This window comes from Phodopus roborovskii, unplaced genomic scaffold, assembly GCF_943737965.1.
Source record: "Phodopus roborovskii unplaced genomic scaffold, PHOROB, whole genome shotgun sequence".
NCBI lineage: Eukaryota > Metazoa > Chordata > Mammalia > Rodentia > Cricetidae > Phodopus > Phodopus roborovskii.
In genome coordinates, this window is record NW_026126515.1 from 1,643,822 (window position 1) to 1,663,485 (window position 19,664).

The window sequence follows — 19,664 nt, forward strand, 5'->3', positions numbered from 1 at the left end:
CAGTCTGGAAGTTCCCTCTCTCCCCATCCCCACAAGAAAACAGGCTCCATTGGACATGTGTTAGCCCAATGCCTCTTGCTAACTGCATACAGGTCATCTTTGTGATGTTTCATCTGAAATTCTGCTCCAAGACAGAGCATTTTAATCAGTGGCCTGTCCAAACCCTGTGACTACCTTCAAGGACATCCTTCCAAATACACTGTCCCTTCATCTCAGGCTTGGGACCTTGTTCCTAAGGCACCAAGGGTCAGACGGCTTAGATTCAAAGGCAATGTTTCATCAAGAATTAGAATCTTATTTTTTCTATTTCTAACCTCTGTAGTCATTAAAAAAATTGTGTAACATTCAACATATAATACTATTTATTTCTATGTGATTATATCCTTTTGGCATTGCATCTAGGTGCTACAAATAAACAATAAAGATCCTAGTTTGGGGTTTTTTTTTCCTTTAATTTTAGTATCGGTTCATTTCATCCTCATCCCAGATTTACCCCAGTAGCCTCCTGACTGGCTCCAAGCATCTCATCTCATGCTTTTCCAGTTTAGACTCTTCAGTCAGGGCACTCATGCATGATTAATGGGAGCCTGTGAGAATCACATCTAGACTTTTCGGGCCCCTTTCAAATCTACCAAATCAGAATCCATGTGTCCATGGGTCCTGCAAGTGATTACATTAAAGTTTGAAACACACTCTCCTCTCTTATGCCATGCATCCTTAAACTATACATGAATCATCCCCAAACTGAACTTTCAGATGAGATGCTTTTGACATCATTGGCTCTAAGAAGGGTGACCAAGTGTCAAGTAACTTTAGAGTTACTTCTAGTAAAAGTAAAGTGTATTGTTTCTCCATGGTGTGAGGGCATTTGGGAAGCACACGTGATAGGCTGAATTCTTGGTCATTTCATACTTACTATGTATTTACTATATTGTTGCACTTATAATGTACTTACTTGATGGGAGATGTCATTCTGTAAATATGTTTCTCTTATTGGTTAATAAGTAAAGCACTGTTGGCTTTCTGGGAGAGGTAGCAGGGGATTCAAGATGTAGAGACTTGAGAGAGAAGAGGTCCAGACACTCTCTCTGGTAAGCCAAGACCACGTGGAAACACTTAGATTAATAGAAATGGGTTAATATTTAAGACAGAGCTAGCCAATAAGAAACGCTAATAACAGGCCAACAGCCTTATATCTAAAGCTGTTGTTATTTGGGGATGACATGGCTGTGGAACCAGGCTGGCGGGGAAACTGCTCATAATGAAATGGCACCTACAACGTGGATACTAAGAACTTCCACTTAAAACTTGACAAAGGCTTAAAAAGGGATTTTAAAAACAAAATAACAGAGACAAGCAAGGCTTCTTGGTAGCAGCATTTTTCTCAGGTGGGCTCTGTTTTGCTAGAGACACGCGGCTCCTTTAAGGGAGGTTTCCTGACTCAGCATAAGTGGCAAACCCTGCTAACAACTTAATGGTGTGTATGAGAGCTGGAGACGGCAGTGACCACAGACAGCTCTCAGTGCTGTCGGTAAATGTACAAGCATTTTTCCTTAATGTAATCCTTACCATAATCTATTTAGATAGGTATTTTCCCACATTTAGTTGCAAAGTAGGCACAGAAATGTAGGAAGTTGGAAGTTACTAGAGAGAAAAAGGAGAATTACTAATAAGACAAACCCATAGATTCTGCCCAGATGCCTAACTGAAGGATGAGATTCAAATCCTGTCCCCAAACTTGTGATCTTTTTTATATAATTGACTGTTGGTAGATGTTGAGTTGATGTGGACTAAAATATATGTATGTATGTATGTATGTATGTATGTATGTATGTATGTAATGATTTGGAGTCATTTAGTCCTTTTCTTTGTTTCCTTGGCCACCAAAGTATCTCTGTGACAAACTGTCACAATTTTTAATGAAGCTATTTTTACTTATAAAACAGAACACACTGGGTGGTGATGACAGATGCCTTTAATCCCAGCCCTTGGGAGGCAGGCACATCTCTGTGAGTTCAAGGCCAGCCTGGTCTACAAAGTTACACAGAGAAACCCTGTCCTGGAAAAAAAATTAAACAAACAAAAAAACAAAACAAAAAGGAAACCAGACATATATCATCTCTGTTAGGCATAAATATCATAATAAAATAATCAATTATTTTCTATTCTTCTTAATGAAATTATTTTTTATATTTGTGTGTGTGTGTGTGGGTGTATGTGTGTCTTTGTGTCTGTGTGTTTGCATGTACATGCCAGGGCGTGCATGTGAAGGCCAGGGGAACATTTGATTCTTTGTGATTCTTGTAAGAGTTGATTCTTTCCTTTCCTTTCACCATCTGGGTCTTAAGTACCAAATGCAAGCTGTCACAGGCTTGATGGTAACCACCTTAACCCAGTGAGCCATCTTGCCATTCTGAAATTTTTATTTTATTCCAAATAAGTACATACTGATTGTTTTGTGTTCAGATATCTAGTCACCATACCCATTGGTAAGCACTTGAGATATATATATGTGTGTGTGTGTGTGTGTGTGTGTGTGTATTCACATATATATGCACACACATATATACATCCTTACAGATAGGCACATATATATGCATGTATACACATGCAGCACTTGATATATATATATATATATATATATATATATATATATATATATCTCCACCCAGATACATGTATATGTGTATATATATATATATATATATATATATATATGCATGCATGCATATTTGAAAAATAATTCTATACAAATCATTTTTTTTTTTTTTACCAAATAATCACCTTCTTTATAAGAGTCATTTGCCTTAGGAGAATGTCATTGTTCCAAACACTTCTGAAATTTCATGTTTGCTGGAGTGCAGGTCAACTCATATACAATAATACTTCCTAACAGCACCAGCAAACATTCAGAGGCATGCAGCAATATTTAGCTCTCACACGTATGGGCCCCCTGCAGCTGTGCCTGGATGGCTAGCTCTGTCCCGGGCATCTCTGGCTTTCCTGAGATAGCTGACTAGTTTGAACCTGTTTTCCTCTGGCTATGGCAGAGCATAAGAGAGCAGATGGAAATTCTTGAGGTCTAGGCTGGGAACTGGCATAAGCCAAAACAAACCATGTAGCCAAACCCACAGTCAAAAGCCAGCAAAAATGCACAACGAGGCTTTCAGTTAGAGAAAATACAGTCACACAATAAAGGGTAAAGCACACTCAGTAAGGAATCGGGGCCAGGGCCAATGAAACAGCTTACCATTGCTTTGCCTTAGCAAGTTATTTTAAATATTTGTCATGATAGTAGCTATTTTAAGGGTAGGTTTTTTAAATAGCCAAGTTATGAATAAAATTAGAAAATTGGGGTAGGTTTATCATTGAGCGGAGAGGTAACTATTTGACCATGTCACATAAAATAATCTTTCTTCTGGAAGAATTTGTTTAAGAATATAGTATTTAGTGCAATGTTTCTCAACCTTCCCAATTCTGGGACCCTTTAATATAGTTCCTCATGTTGGGGGGACCCCCAACCATACAATTATTTCATTGCTACTGTATCACTGTAATTTTGCTACTATTATGAATCATAATATAAACATCTGTGTTTTCTGATGGTCTTAGGTGATCTGAGTGAAAGGGTTATTCAACCCCCCATAGGGGGTTGACTCACAGGTTGAGAACCATTGATTTAGTGGCATAGTGTTTGAGATAAATGTCTTTCCTAGTTGACTACTTTGAGATGATTAAAACTCACTTGAACATTTGGTTCTAAAACAGTTTTGTTGTTGTTGCATTTTTGAGACAAAAATCTCTCCTCATATCCCTGTCTATCACAGAACTTACTGTATACCAGACTGGCCCCAAACTCATAGAGATCTGCCTGTCTCTGCCTCCTGAGAGCTAGGATTGAAGGTGTGCACTGTCATGCCCAGCCCTCTAAAAGATTTTTAAAAATAAATCCAATGTATTGTAGTCACGTGCTATCAAAGGAGAAAGGGAGCTAGCAGAGGCTCATGCTGAACTTCTAACTCTGGAAAATATGCTTTCTGTGCAGATTCTCATTGCCAAATCCCCTCTGGCTGCCTTCACCTCCTTCGTCTACACCATCAAAGAGGAAGGCCTGGTTCTTCAAGGTAAGATCCTTTGTCTAAATAGTTTCTGTAAGCATGTTCTTCTTGTGCTGCCCATAGTCAGTGACAAGCACTGCTTGGGTCTTTTTAGATGCCAATTCAAAGGCCAAGGCAAAATCATCAGTGATTTTTCTAAAACCCTGATTAGATCAAGAGATTTGGCAAGTTGTAACAGGAATTTGACAGGAGAAAGGAAGAAGTATGAGATTTAATAACAGAGTGGAAGGGATGGGACTGTTGTTCAATGGTGGAATGCTCACTTATATTGTTGCATTATAACAAACAAAAGAAAAAGAAAAACAAACAAAAAAAACCCCTCCAAATGGAACAACAATAACACAAAAAAATGAGGGCTTAATCCTTTAAGAGATTCTGCAGATCAATATGAAGTACTAAGACCATAGATTCTTGAGATATGCATGTGTGTATGTACACACACACACACACACACACACACACTTATATGGTCAGGTGCCTGTGCATATTGAAACTTGAAGTTGGCAGGTGTCTTCCTCAATTCCTGTCTGCCTTATGTTTGAGGCCGGGTCCCTTGCTGAACATGGAGCTCTCCCTTCTGGGTAGTAGGGCTCGCCGGTTTGCTTCAAGTAGTCTTCTGTCCCTGTCACCTATGTTGGGATTGTCGCCACCACCACCAACTTTTCACGTGGGATCTGGGGGGGGGTCTGAACTCTAGTCACCACACTTTGCCACACATACTTGGCCTGCTGAGTTGTCTCCTCAGCCCCATAATGATCTTGTAAATGACCAAACAACTGTCTCCTTTAAAGCAGGTATTTATTTATCTTAGGAGAATGTTAAGAGCACTTCTGATTATGAGATCTTGCCCCCACCATCCCCTTTGCAGATCCTATGGTGTGAACTTTGCAGAGTTGTCAGTGCTAGCCTGGCAAAGATCTCCCTCTTAGCCCACAGGGCTGTGTGTGGATTCCTGGAACCAGCTTCCCTGTACTGAAGTCCAGTTTGCACATTGTGACATCATGGTCCTTGACTTGAAAGCAGCTGGGTTCTTGCTCAAAGCTCAACTCCACTAGGCCATGCCCTGGAACTCACTTGAGTAGAGGTTCAATCCTAAATGCTCATTAGAAAAGGTTCTTAATGTGACCAGGTCTTTGCAGAAAACAGTTAACATGCAAGGGCAAATTTAAGACTCCAATGATTCTGCTTCCAGAGTTAAATGTCTAAAATGTCCCTATGGATTAAGAATGTTCAGGGTACACATTTGTCCCCCACTGTTGGGCCAAAGACCCCACTCACAGAGATGTATAGGTGAACATCTGTCCTGAACCAGAGCCTTGGCCATTGCTTTGCATTGGCAGGGTTTTATGAGTGCAGGTTTTCCTCCAGGTTTGTAAAGCAGGGTAGTTGCTTCAGTGCCCCTGAGGAGACTTCATTGCAGAGACCGAGCAGGGGCAGGATCGGGATTTCCCACTTCTAGATGAGGAGGAGGCTGCGACCTCCCCTTCCACCCCCTCTGAAATGCCTGCTCCTTAATGGACTCTCAAGCAGTGTGTTTGTTCGGTGCTGCCGAGCTCCCCAGCGGGAGGCTCTCAGGTCCACAGAAATTTGGGGTAAGAACCGCTGACCTTTGGCTCTTAGCCTTTGACTTATGCTATCCAAGTTCCTTGGTAAATATTTTTTTTTTTACAATTGCAAATATTGTTTTCTGACAAAGAAGCAGAGATTTTTAAGACCAGATTAAGCAAAGCAAACAGCAGGCCCCTTTGTTACACACTCTCTGAGGGTGTATAACTAATAAGCGATCAGAAAGCCAGGTTTATATTTACCCAGTGCACAGTGTGGGTTTTTGAGAGCTCCATTTTTAGAGGCTGTCTTGGAAGATTAGTGGCCTGGTAAATAGAAAGCTAAGATGAAGATTTCAGAAAGTCTAAGGAAGACTGCAAGCTAAATTCAAGAAGAAAAGAACCTGTTCTGCCTAGAAGGCTTGTATGGAAAGCCTTGCTAGGAAGCATTTCTAAGCTCCCAGTGTTATCAGGGACAAGATTCCCTAGTTTGCCTCCCTCATGTTCACTCCTAAGATCATGATTCAGACAGAGAAGAAGGAATTCTTTAGAGAAGGATAGAAACTGAACATACACTTGGTGGGTGGGGAGCCAAAAACCAATAGTAAGGGTCTCACCAACCCAACAACTTGAGTAAATTCACACACACACACACACACACACACACACAACACACACACAACAAAACAGGATGTAGTGGCCCACATTTATAATCACAGCAATCCTATGAAGAGATGAAAAGCAGAGACAGGAGACTCACCCCGAAGCTGGGCTAGCCTGGATTACATAGCATGGCAGAAATAACAAGAGGGACCCTGCCTCTCAAAAACAAGGGGGAGAAAAGCTGGAAAGATGGCCAAAAGTGACGGCTGCTCTTGCAGAGGACCCGGGTGTGATTCCCAGCATTCACTGGCAGCTCCAGGGGGTCGGATGCCTCCTCTGGCCTCTGTGGACACCAGGCACACATGTGGTACATATATGCGGCAAAACACTCTTACACATAAAATAGAATCTAAAAAGAAAGAACGTGGAAGAAGAGGACATGTCTCAAAAGTTGCCCTCTGACCTCCACATACATGCTATGTCATGTATGTGCATGGGCGTGCGCGTACGTACGCACGTGTGCACACACACACACACACAATGATGATGGTGGTGACGAAAAGAACAACTATAGAGAAAGCTAGGAACCAGCAAAGAAAGTGTTACTGAAGGGGATATACCTGGAGCAATGTGTCCAGCAAAGAGGAAAATTCAAGATGGCATGATGCAAGGTCCCCAACCAATAAGAACATGCCCAGGGGAGAGGCTCCAAACCCTACAGGCTGATTTCTAGGCTGCCATCTCAGTTCTGCTCTCCCAGAAGCACTTCCCTCTCTAAGGAACCCTGCTTCCCCTGTGAGCAATGCCTCTTAACACAACCTGGTGGGGGGGCCTGTATGCTGCCACATGCTCCTGGGTCTTGGGGGTGAGGAATGACAAGAAAATCAAGAGCCTCTTTTATTAGAAAGAACACTCGGTTTTCAGTTCCCATTTTGCTGCGATTTTGAGAAACATCTCTGTACTGTACAGTAACCTGTTAGTGGGCTGTAATGAAACTGAGGAAGCATACCCAACACCAAGGGAGAAAGGGAGGTAGGGAGAGAGGGGAGGAAGGGGGGGCAGGAGAATATCAGGTTATAGCACATGCATCCAATCTCCTTCCATGGGATATTTAGTCCTTGTGTGCACAAGTGTGTGCATGGTCAGTTTGTATATGTAGGTCTCGTGGCCTGCAGCATGGACTGCAGTAAACAGCCTGAGTGATCACTGAAGTCCCCCAGACACCACTTCCCTGCTTCTCCTGGGAGGGGACCACATGTGAACCCTTTACCTCTCTCCCCTCTCTGTTCAATTGTTCCCTTGAGATCAGCACAGCCGAAACACGAGCTTCCTCCTCTCCCCCCACTCCCGCCCCATTCTTAGCTGAAAGTCTGCATATTCCTCAGGTTTGAAGCAGAGAAGCCTTGCTGCCTCTGTCGTAAACCTGGGGAGAAACCTAAGTTAGGGCCACAAAGCTTTCCTGGTGGAAGGGGCTGCTCTGACAGGCAAAGTGAGCACGATGCTCTCTGGGTAGGACCTGCAACTCATGCCAGCAAGGGCACACAGAAGGGTGGCGAGGACAATAGCTGGGAGGCTGGGGCAGGTCTTGAGCTACCGCTAAGAGAAGCAGGTGCCATTGTAGCTCGACGCCAGTCTCTGGGAGAGAGCCTGGCTGGAGTGATGGGAAAGCGCAGTTAGCTCATGCAGGCTGCTCCGGGGGCGGGGCTGTTAGTGACCGTGGGAATGGTCCCTCGGGCCTTTTATCCTCAGCAAACCCCTAGATTCCTAATACCTGAAGCCTTCTGAGCGCACAGCAGAGGGAGAGAATGAAAGGTGAGGGCAAAATGGGATTGACCAGCTCCACAGGCCATTCCCCTCGCTGGTTCTCAAGGATTAGGATTCGGAGAGCAGGCGGCAACTGGGGGCCTGACACTGGTCCCTCCCCTTTGTTCCCTGGGATGGGAGGGACAATGAAAGGGCAGGCTGGAAAGACCAAGGGGCTGGGTAGAGATTTCTCAAGCTGCTTTTTGAAACACTTGAAGGAGCCAGTCCGTGCTATTGTTGTAGTAAAATAGAAAGCGGAACTATTCTCCTTTAAAAAAAAAAAAAAAGAGAGAGAGAGAAAAGAAAAGAAAAAGTAAAAGAAAGAAAACCACCCTCCCAGGCATCTTCAGGGGGCTGCTGGACTGAAGCCATTAACATGGTAATACCATCCTGTTTGCATCTTCTTTGTCTGCCCTGCATTTGTCTGGGTTTCTGCCTCCTGGAGCCCTAGACCCTGGAAATACTTAGGCCCTAAAGGGAGAGGGAGCAAATCACATGGCCAGCATGGCCACGGGCTTCCAAGCCGCCTGGCCTCTAGTTGGTGGCCAGGTGGAGTTAGACGGAGAGTCCAGCCCTTTGTACAACTGGAATGAGAATCTTGGGAATGGAAAGGAACTGCAAATCTAATTTTCCTTTTCCCCTTGTGGAAGCCTTGGGACTGGAAAAGCTTGCAAAGAGCTGAGCGAGCCAGAGAGGTGCCAGGACAGCTAGCCATGGAAAAGTAGCTGACTTTGGGGGTGGGTTTTAATGGTGTGGCTCCCACCCAGAGCACTTGGCTGCAAAAGGAAAGGGAGAATGTGCAGGAAACTTCAATTTGACCCAAGTCTCTCTGCTCATGCCCATTGTCTCAGTGAATTCCAAATGTGCCACCAAGAACAGAGCAGGGACTTGGAGTGGGCAGCTGGCTGTGTTGCTGATGCTGGGGGTAGAGGGATACAGGGTGGAAGGGGCCATCTGGTCCTCCTAGAGCCAGTCCTGATTTCTTGGGGTCTATGACTGAGTGAAGGAGCTTCCAAGGAGGAAGCTGGCCTAGGGAGTGGAGAGGACGGATGGCGAGGCCCACTATTTCTTCTTTGCCTTGCATTCTCCTTCCCTCAGGAATCAAAGAAGTGGTTAAGAAAGCAGAAAACCAAGTTGCTTTAAGCATGACAGAAGACAGCTTCATTGCCCACCCAGTAAAACAGAAATGTGTATGTTTCATTGTTTTTACAACAGCAGAGTCTAGCATGATATCTGGGCTCTGGGCTGCCCTGCACTAGTTTAGGTTTGAAGGAGCTGTGATGATGGGGTGGGGAGCCTGAGAGGAGACTGAGCTACCCCAATAAGGGACCTTAGAAGGTGCTAGACACAAAACTAGCTTCAGCCACTTACTCTGCAGATTCAGATGGAACTGGAAAATAAAGTGTTTCTTTGGAGAGCTGTGTGTCTGCTTTTAGCATCAAAATGCCTTGTTTGAGCACCTTTGGAAGCTCATGGGGAAAGACATTAATCTGCTCTGTATGTTTGTCACAAACTTGGGTTGCATTCTCCAATCCCATTTTCTTAGTACTAAGCCATTTGGGAGATAATATTGAAGAATTATTTTTCCCCAGATACTGCCATGGGTGCTTATTACCCTTCATTTGGAAACTGTAGTCTCTTCTCCTCTCTCTCTCTCTCTCTCTCTCTCTCTCTCTCTCTCTCTGTCTCTGTCTCTGTGTGTGTGTGTGTCTGTGTGTGTGTGTCTGTGTGCCTCTGCCTCTCTCTGTGTGAGTGTGTGTGTGTGTGCGTGCGTGCCTCTGCCTCTCTCTCTCTCTCTCTCTCTCTCTCTGTGTGTGTGTGTGTGTGTGTGTGTGTGTGTGTGTGTATGTGTGCGTGTGTGTACCTCCCTCCTGGACTCAAAGTGACCCAGAAAATTCTCAGTCTGTTTCCATCTGGGTACAGAATTGTGTGCATGGTGAATACATCTCACATACCTGGCATGGGCCAGCATTCATGTGGGACACTGGGCCAAGAGCCCTGGGATTTAGAGGAGCAGGTAACACTAATTCCTTTCCCAGAGGTCACAGAGAGGAAGGCAGAGCTGGCCTGTCACTGTGTCCCTGCCGCTGCCCCCAACCCCTGCCCTGCCAATGCAGGCTCACAAAGCTCCCCCAGGCCTCTTGGTGGCAGAGTCCCATCTGCTCTGTGCTCTTCTCCTTTGACATTTATTTGGCACCCCCTTCCATGTTGACTTTCGGCACCCACCTTCTGCCTGTTCACTTATTTTCCTCTGACCATTGGCTTCAAGGAGCTTTCTCTTTGTCAGAGCAGAAGTCAGGGCCGTGCTCACTGTAGGCAACTCTATTTCTGGCCTCGGCCTGAAAACATTTTTACTACAGAAGTCACAAAACATGACTTATACATGTGTGTAGTACCTATAATTAGGCTTGTAAATTCCCATTGTTTTCATTTTTTTTAATTATGGGATTAAGATTTGACAAAGCTCAAGTCTCTAAAACTAGCCCCATGCTAACCCCTCCAACATGTCACCCCTGTTCACAGGGTCAAAGCCGTCCACAGTGCCATACCTCCTTCCCTGCCATTCTTGAGCGCTCTTCTGTCTAGGTGTGAATCCACACGGAATGATGTCTTCCGGGGCACATTCTAGAAGTTCATTAAGTGCTTTGTCATCTACACTTCCCAACTTTTCTCTTATTTACAGTGACACACATAACTCATGTTATTTCACTTCACAAAACCATCACTGCATGCCATCCAACTCCCTGTTTATGGACATTTTTGTAAAGGTTTACTTGTTTTCATTTGATGTGCGTATGTATCTGTGTACTTCATGCATGTCTGGTGCCTGAGGTAGCCAGAAGAGTGGCAGATCTCTTGGGATTGGAGTTTCATCTGGTTGCGATGATCAGATGGGTACTAGGAAGCAAACCTAGGTCCTCTGCAAGAGCAGTAAGCACTCTTAACTCCTGAACCGTTACTTCAGTCTCCCCCAACCCACCCACCCCCTTTTTTTTTCTTTTGAAACTTTTAATTACTTAGAGTAAAGAATCTCTTTACAGATCTCTTGGTCTGAGGCTTCTCTGGGAATGCATGAGAAGTGTAATGTCTTCTTCACTGTTTGCTTCAACTTCCTCTCCGAAGAGATCTCTGTTTACACTCCCTCTGAAAATAGTGAGCCATCTTCTGTGCAATCGTATATAGCTACGAGGACATTGCTGATTTTCCCAGACACTTGGTGTGCCTGTCAGCCCTGCCTTAGACAGTGAAGTTTTTGTGTCCTCCACACAGCGAGTATGTGCTCCTGGCATCTGCTTAGGTGACTGCTGATGAGATTTTCTCCCTGCCCCTAAAGGCAGCTGTATACACAATTCCTGTAAGAAATGGCAGTCTCTCCCACCACTTTCCTCTTCAGGTAAGGAAGCAGAGTTGTGTTTGCTACCCCCTGGGTGGGTCTGGAGCCCTTTCCAAGCATCCAGCCTGGGTCTGAGGTTTAAGAAACTCATGCCTTTGGACCCCCTCCCCTGCTGTGGCAAGCCCTATAGCCACTTATTTCTCAGAATTCCTGGGCCTCTGTTGACATACTGCAGGCCAGTGCCGAATATTGAATCTTGAGATTCTAAGCTAGAAGATGTATCAGTCATACTGATATAATGATCCCTTGAGAAATGCCCTGAGGGTAGCTGGATTGTAACTTTGCTGGGTATAACTAACTCCTAGGTAAACAGTGCTGAGAACTCTGGCTTTCCCACCCCACAGTGCGGAGGAATGCACTCAGAGCTGGCCTGTTTGTCCAGGGAACTAGCCTATCAGCTTACCTCTCCATCACTCCTCCGATATTGCCATTGTTGATTCAGCCCAGAATGGCTTGGCATGATGTCCTCTATCCAGGCAGCAGGATTTGTGCTTGATGGAGAATACCGATGAGAAGAAACGCATTCCCCTTCCTTTAAAGACAATTACCAGGAAGCGTCACACTTTATTTCTGCATATATGATGTTGACAAGCTGTAGGTGAAACACATGACAAGAGAAGTTGAAAATGTTATTAATCTGAGTGGTCATTCATGTACCCAGATAAACGAGGAGCACTACTACCATTGCAGAAAGGTATTTCAAGGGCACATTCCCTTCAGAGGCCAGTTACAGAGATCATGGGTGCAGTAGTACAGACCCAGGACTGTTACAGCCTTGAAATGTGGCATGCATATTGAATGTATTAAAAATTCTCTTTGGTTCCAGAGACCGTAGGAGAAGAATAAGATACACAATAGCAGTCAGTTACTCTACCAAGGACCAGCACTTAAAAATCCTTTCCAACCCCATCCCAGCCCAAAACAGAACCTCTTTTAAGCAGGAACTTCAGTGTGTGTTCTACTAGCAATGGGGTATGGACTTGGGCTCGAAGTCATAGGCTACACACATTTCCCCCCCCCCAAATTTATTTTTTCCTGCCTACATTTTTGTTTTCTATAAACATTGAACAAAATGTCAGTTGAAATAAGGGTAGAGAAGAAAAATCTTTATTCTAAGACCTGGACTATAGTTAGGCTGGCTCCTCCTGTAGAACCTGGAAGCCACTGGCAGAGTTAATAAATTGCATTTGTTAAAATGCCCAGGATGATAATACCAATAGATGTGAAATCAATGCAGGTTATCAATTTTCTTTGAAAATTGCTCCAAAAGGACTCGGTGTTCTTTCTGGAATATGATTTAAGCTCCATGATGGTTAGTTCAGTTCAGAACACACTAGTTGAACATCTATTGTTTACAAAGCTACGTGCTCTGGATTCAGTGGAAATAGAGGCAGGGGAGTCGCTTTTGGCTCAGAAGAAGATGTAGTTAGATAAGTTTAATCAAAAACAAAGTGACACCTGTTACAGAGGCTTGAGTAGTAGGGCTTGGAAGGGATAAGGAGAGAGATTCATTCCAGCTTAGGATGACTGGGCAAGGTGCCTGAGAACACGGGGGACTTGAACTGGATTCAGATAGTTAATACTGACAAAAACCGCATCCCATTGTCTCTTGACAGCAGCCAATTTCTTTTGCTGTTTGAGGATAGATTTGGGGACACTGGGGAATGCTGATTAGTTCTGTCACTAACACTGATTAGTGACAAATGTTGAATCATGCTGACTAATGTGTTCTGAATGGATTGACTCAACAATAAAGGGAACATTGAGAGTCAAGAGTTCAGGTCATGAGTCTCACCCATGTGATGAAATGCAAATCTCCCTCCTGTCCTTTTTTCTTTCCCTCTTTTCTTTCTTTCTGGTTTGTTTGTTTGTTCGTTTGTTTTCTTTGTGTTTTTTGAGGGTTTTTGTTTGCTTGTTTGTTTGGTTGGTTGGTTGATTGGTTTCTGGTTTTGGACAATTACAATGTGTTCATCCTGAGAATCCAACAAGTTACCTTGACTAGCAAGTACTTTAAAAACTTCAAGGGTGACAGGAATGCTGAGCAACTACCAGGAAGGCTTATGCAACCTTACTTAGTTTTTTTCATAAGCCATACCAAATCAGACCGTCCGTCACACGCTGTTCCCTAGCCATGCGAAACTTCCATTTCTTCACATATGCCATGAGAGCCAACAAAGCGTGAGCTGCACTCACAAAACCTGACAAATAGAGGAGCTTTTGAAAAATCCTCCCTCTACCTACTGGGGTGCCTGTGCCTTTGGACAACAAATGTTACCACAAAACTAAGCGCTTGCCTTGCGCACATAGCTCTTTCTCTCTTTTGACATCTCCCCAGCTAGACTGCTTGAGAACCTGGCCTTCCATGTCCAGATGTTTACTGAATTCTGAAGCTCCCCCCCCCAAAGGGCCCAAATTCTTTTGTTGCTCTTCAAATCATTTCCCACAGAGACTGACCAATGTTCTGAAGGAGCCCTTCAATAGAGAGGATAAATGAAGGCAGATGAAGACATGACCCCCCGAGGCTTGCCCGCATCCACTCTAACAAAGAGCCTCAGGCACAACCTTGTAAGGAGTGTTTTGGTCAGCAGCATCCCTATGAGAGGCCAAGTCTCCCCCACAGAGCTGCTTTCAATGGCTATCATCATAGTGGAAGTCCTGGGCATTTGTTAAAGTTCTGGTGTGCTAGGTGTAGCATAAAACATCTAAATCATGGCTCCCAGCCTTTGTGAGGGCTTCCTGAGGCTACAGATGGCAGCTGGCTTTCTCAGGGGAAACTTGGGGGTAACAGAAACCCAAAGAGGGGCTCCTGTGTCTTTGGACGATCCTTCCCCAGCCAGCACAGATAGACTTACCCTTTTGTTTGGGTCTCTTGGCGGTCAAGCCAGAGTTGCTGGACCTAACCCTGACTGGGCCATTTCTGGGTGTCTCTTGGGCATGCCATGGTTGACTCTGTGGGAGGGGAATGCTGCTGCCAGGACAGCTTTATTTAGATTTCTAATGAGACACTAGTACATAACATGACAACATTTTCTTTCTAACTTTCCATTTCTTCTCTCTCTCTTTTTCCTTTTAGGCCAAGAAAGGCCATAGGGATCCTGTGACCTTTGTCTAGAGCTGATGGGGGTGTGATTTGTGAAATGAAACAAGATCAAGTCAGGTGCTGCTGGGAAAAAGGAACCGGAAGCCAACATAATGAGGATTAATTGGTTGATTGCTGTTGAGATGGTAACTGTGACTTCAGACCCGGAAGGGAAGGTGAAGATGAAGAAGCCTTTGTCCAGTCTCTAGACGTGGAGGGCTAGGGGCTTTACCACCGTGGGATGTCAGCAGCCATAATAATAATTTGCACTTACATGGTACCTTTCAACCGTGTACCTCAAAGCGGTTTAACCACATTAATTAATTAAAGCCCACAGTCCCCCTGGGGAGAGGAGGAGGAGGACTAACAAGATTTGTAATTACAGAAGGGAACACTCCGAATAAAGTATTGTCCAGCAAATAAAAAGAATAGGTGTAAAAGAGTTGGAGTCTCCAAAGAGTTACTGATTCACAAATGAAATCATGAAACCACGGGGGGAAGCTGGAGGCGGGCATGGATGTAGAGGTCTCTCTTGTGTCAGAGGGAGGTAGGTGGCCTCAGAACTCAGTGACAGGCTAGACTCCAACTTGTAAGCAGAGCGTGCATGGTATTAGTTTTGTTTGGAAGGTCATTAGTGGCATAACTATTGTAAGTATAAATTCACATTCCACTGGTATATTGTGTGTAGCCTTGCAGAACAAAGAGTGAGATTCTTGCAGTATTTAATAAAGGATGAAGTGATTTCTTTAGCCCAAAGCTGGACCACTCAATTAGCAAATAAATCAATTGGTGTCCCATGGGATAATTCAGTTCTTTCCCTTGGATGCCCAGCCCACCAGTTCCCACTGCCCTGAGGCTCCTAGGCAAAGTATCAGATTGAGCTGGTTCAGTACAATGTTTGGGGGCTTAAGCCCTGTCAAGGTCAAGTATTAGTCTTTCCAGGGCTAGCAAAGTAGCTCAGCAGGTAAGGATACTTTCCACCAAGTCTGCTGACCTGGATTCGATCCCCAGAACCTGCATTTCAGAAAGAAAGAACCAGCTCCAGTCTGAAGCCATGTGCATTCTCTGAGTGAGGGGCATTTTGAGAACTTGTGGTTTTTCCATAGAATGCTTTATGTCAACCAAGATGATTAAATATAAATTTCTCATGCATTCTCATGACACAGATTGGCTGATTTAAGACAACAAAGGAGTATTTGAGAAGATGGTGATGAGGTTTAGTATAGACTAGACCCATATACAAGGAAACAACAGAGGGAAGATTGATGCCTTCCCCTCTCTCTCTATCTTTTTCCTGAACAGGTCATAAAACCTAGCCAGCTTTCCCTTGAACAGGTCATAAAGACGTCATCCTAGAGGTACCCTCCCTGGGCCCTGAGGAAAGGAATGCTCTTATCTCTCAGAGGCACCAGATGAAGAGAAGACAGGCCAGCTGGATCTGCCCCTTAGCTTACTGCCACTAGATCATACCTGCTTATCTTCCAATCAGACTTCTGCCCACTCTCTTTAAAAAAGAAAAAAAAAAAAAAATCCACATATCTTCCTGTTTCTTTGGGTCTCAGTTTCTAAGGAGTCTGTGTCATATAAAACATTAGATAAATGTGTGTGCTTTTCTCTCATTAACCTGTCATTTGCCATGATCCCTGCCGTGGGGAAGGAAAACGTTCTACTGTTTTCTTGCCTACAGTTTCTGGTGCCCAGAATAGGGAGGCTGAGACACTTTACTAGAGCCTGTACATAAAGATCCTTGAACAACTGGCAAAGGCCAATTGCATAAGAATTCTTATCAGGGCCGGCTCCCCAAGACCTGTGCACAGTGCCTGGTTGAGAAGGGGGTAGAGAGCTTTTCTCTGCCTGCTTCCCCACATTGGTGTTTGCAGGACAACAGCATGTGTTTGGATTGACTGGCCGAAGCTGGCTGGGAGCTGCCTGTCCATGCTGGCCCTTCCTTCCCAGTGACCCCTCTCTTCCCCTCTTCTTGTGCACCTTTTCATGTCCCCAGTACTCGGCTTCACTTCCACTCGCCAGGGCACCCAAGTAAATCAGTTTTGCATATGCAGGCAGCCATCTTCAGACTGGAGAGCCACAAGAATATGGCTGCATGAACCTAGTGATGGGGGCTCTCTCCGTCTTCCCTTCTTCCTTCCTTTTGCCCTTCTTTGGTCGTGGCCATGGGTCTGGAAGAATTGCATCATTTTGTCTCTCTTTTGAGGACACATTTCCTCCAATGTTTACACACACACACACACACACATTCATATATATTATTTTGGATTCTGCATCACTTAATAGTTTGAAAGGAGAGAAGAGTAAGTAAATGTATAAACTTTTCTCATGTCCGCCTGTGCTTTTGTAAAGTAGTGTTAGCCACGAACCTTGTGGTAAGTGAAGAAAAGAGTTTTTTGGTTTTTTTTTTTTTTTTTTTTTTTTTTTTCTTTTCCACTGTAGGAAAAATGTTGCTTATTCTCTACCGCTCTTACTTAGGTCTCTCTCCACTTTGACTAAACTAAAAGACAAGTGTGAAGCACTCCACACTCAAATGGATCACCCAAAAGTCCCTGAGAAGACATTACAAAAGAAAGCCGTCCCCTGACCCGAAATGGGAACAGCTGACTAGGTGGCTTCGTCCTGGAGAATCCAGCTGGCTTTGTTTGTTTGTTTGTTTGATTTTTGGTTTTGACCCAGGAAGGATTTGAAAACTCTATACCCACACAGTCCCAGACCTTCTGCCACATGCTGCTGAGACAGGCCTGGGCACTGTGACAGCACACACCAAGCACTGCATGGAGTGTGACACTCTGCTCACACTTAGTGACAGTGATCCCTTTTGCAGTCTGGTGAGGCTAGTTGTCACTGAGTTCTTTCGGTACTAACAGGGCAGAGGCAAGAGACATCAACCTCTTGGTGGAAAGATGGGGTGGGGATTTGAACCCAAGCCCTTTGCCTGTGGTGTATTTCTGTTCACAGCTACTGTAGCCTCTTATTCCTGCACACTTCACTAAAGTACTCAGCCGATGCTATGCACAGGAGTCTTTAAAAACCAGGGATCATTTTCCACACAATCGCAGAAGAAACACTGCCGGTTGGACACTGTGCGCTGAGTAGTGGCTGTGCGAGCCTAGGCCTGGGGCTGAGGAAGATAACAGAAGTGTGTCACCATTGCCTTCTTCATGCCCATCACTGTTCAAATACCAGGAGACACATGCAGGAAAGATGCATGGGAGAGAAGGCACAGCTGGGAACCTGCCAGGCTGCTGCTACCCAGGATGTGCTAGCAAGGTGTCTCAAATTAGTGTTACTTTTACTGTTGGTGTCATTCTGATACATACATACATACATACATACATACATACATACATACATACATACATATGGTAGATGGTACTTTTGTCTGTCCTGTTGAGGTACTTCAGTCCTGGGGAAGATTCAGAAGGTCTGGATTGACCCAGAAATGCTGAACACTATGCACACTGTCTTTTGAATTGTGTGCTATAGGCAAAACCAAGTCTCACTTAGTCAGGGTTGCTAAAGTTTGTCTGTCAAAACCTCAGATTGCTCAAAGATAATTCTAGAAGTAGGGGAGAAGGGAAGGAAAGAAACAAGGACGAAGTATCTGATTCTGAGGACTGATCTTGGGTATTAGCACCACCTGGGTATGTTGATGACTATGGGCTTGGTTTCCATCTCGTGGATGTCACTTTGGTCCCGTAGCTATGGAAGGCCCACCTTCTCTAAAGAGTTCACACTTCAGTACTGGAGGTCTCTTTTCAGATAGATAGAAGGAAGGACCCATTGTAATTCTCAGCCGAATATGCTGGATTCTGCTGAAGACAGAGATCAAATGATATACATCTTTTCTAGCACCCCATACAGACCTGGGAGGAAAGGAAGTCAACAAACCACCAAGTATAAATCATGAGCGATTTGGCTCTGCTGCTCAAATAGCAGTGACTTAATTCTGTGCGAGCCCGAGAGACTGGGCACATGCTCCTATCCGTGTGGCGATTCCCATGTTGCGCTTCAGTGTCAATCTGCCTGTCCACATGCTACTTTGGTGGGGGACAGGAATTTAAAAAGTAATCAAGAGGCCAAGAAAATGGCTTAGTGACTAAGGGCTCTTGCTGATCTCCCAAAGGGATGCAAGTTCAGATCCCAGGACCCACAGCAGGCAGCCCATACTCATCTGTATCTCCCACTCCAGGGAATCCTCCAATCTCTCAATCTCTCATCCTAAACACACACACACACACACACACACACACACACAGAGAGAGAGAGAGAGAGAGAGAGAGAGAGAGAGAGAGAGAGAGATCAAGCACTGACAATTAAGTTCTCCCTCCAAGAACTTAAACGTCCCTCTTCTCCCAGACTTCATACTCATGTGTCCTCGCCCGAAGGGAGCAGGAAGGGACAAACTTCCCCCAAGAGACGCCATACTAGTGAGGGCACCACCGTCTGCCTCAGTATACTGGCATGGCTTTCCCCTCCCCTTGGGCTGAGTGGCACATATCAGCGATCTCTGTAGAGCAGCGCTGGGGGGGGGGGGGGAGACCGCTTTGGACAAAGAGGCTTAACCAGAGGGGACCAATTAACTCAGGACTCTTCTCTCCAGGCTTTTAGCTACTAATAGCTCAGGGAGAGAAGAGTGGGTTAAAAGGGGTGTCTGCCTGCTCTGCCTGACACTCTGAGCTGCCTGGGACAATCTTACTTTGTGTGAAAAGGCTTCTGGAAAAGTGCCTCCATTCCTCCCCTCTCACCAGACATGATTCAGATTCCCTCTAAGCCCTGTGACTTCCAGAAAGCAGCTCTCCCTGCAAGGGGGCGGGGCGGGGGGGGGATAAAAAACTTTCCCTTACTATTCCCAATAATGAATCCCTGCTCTGAGTGGATTCTGTCCATGTGTTTTTAGTCAAGTGCCGATGGCAGCCTTGCCGGGGGACATTTCCAAGAGGCCGTGGATGTAATAGATGGGGCCTTGTATTGACAAGAACTGTCCTTAGTTTTCCATCCAGTTCAGCCTTCCTGGGCCCTGAAATCAGAGAAATGATGAACCAACACGGTTGCCACACCCCTTTGCTTCCTTTGGGGTGGCATTGTTTCAGAGCTCCCTCCCCCACCCCCCC

The 19,664-nt window shown here is 44.9% G+C and overlaps 1 protein-coding gene across 1 annotated transcript in view; it reads left to right on the plus strand.

The window, feature by feature from the left end:
- Rad51b (RAD51 paralog B) overlaps positions 1–14,983 on the plus strand; it is a 514,113-nt gene extending 499,130 nt beyond the window's left edge. The window contains exons 10-11 of the mRNA XM_051196216.1: positions 4,046–4,124; positions 14,536–14,983. Coding sequence (XP_051052173.1) covers positions 4,046–4,124; positions 14,536–14,552 — 96 coding nt within the window. The 3' untranslated portion in view covers positions 14,553–14,983. The remainder of the gene's footprint in view (positions 1–4,045; positions 4,125–14,535) is intronic.
- The last annotated feature ends 4,681 nt before the right edge of the window (positions 14,984–19,664 follow it).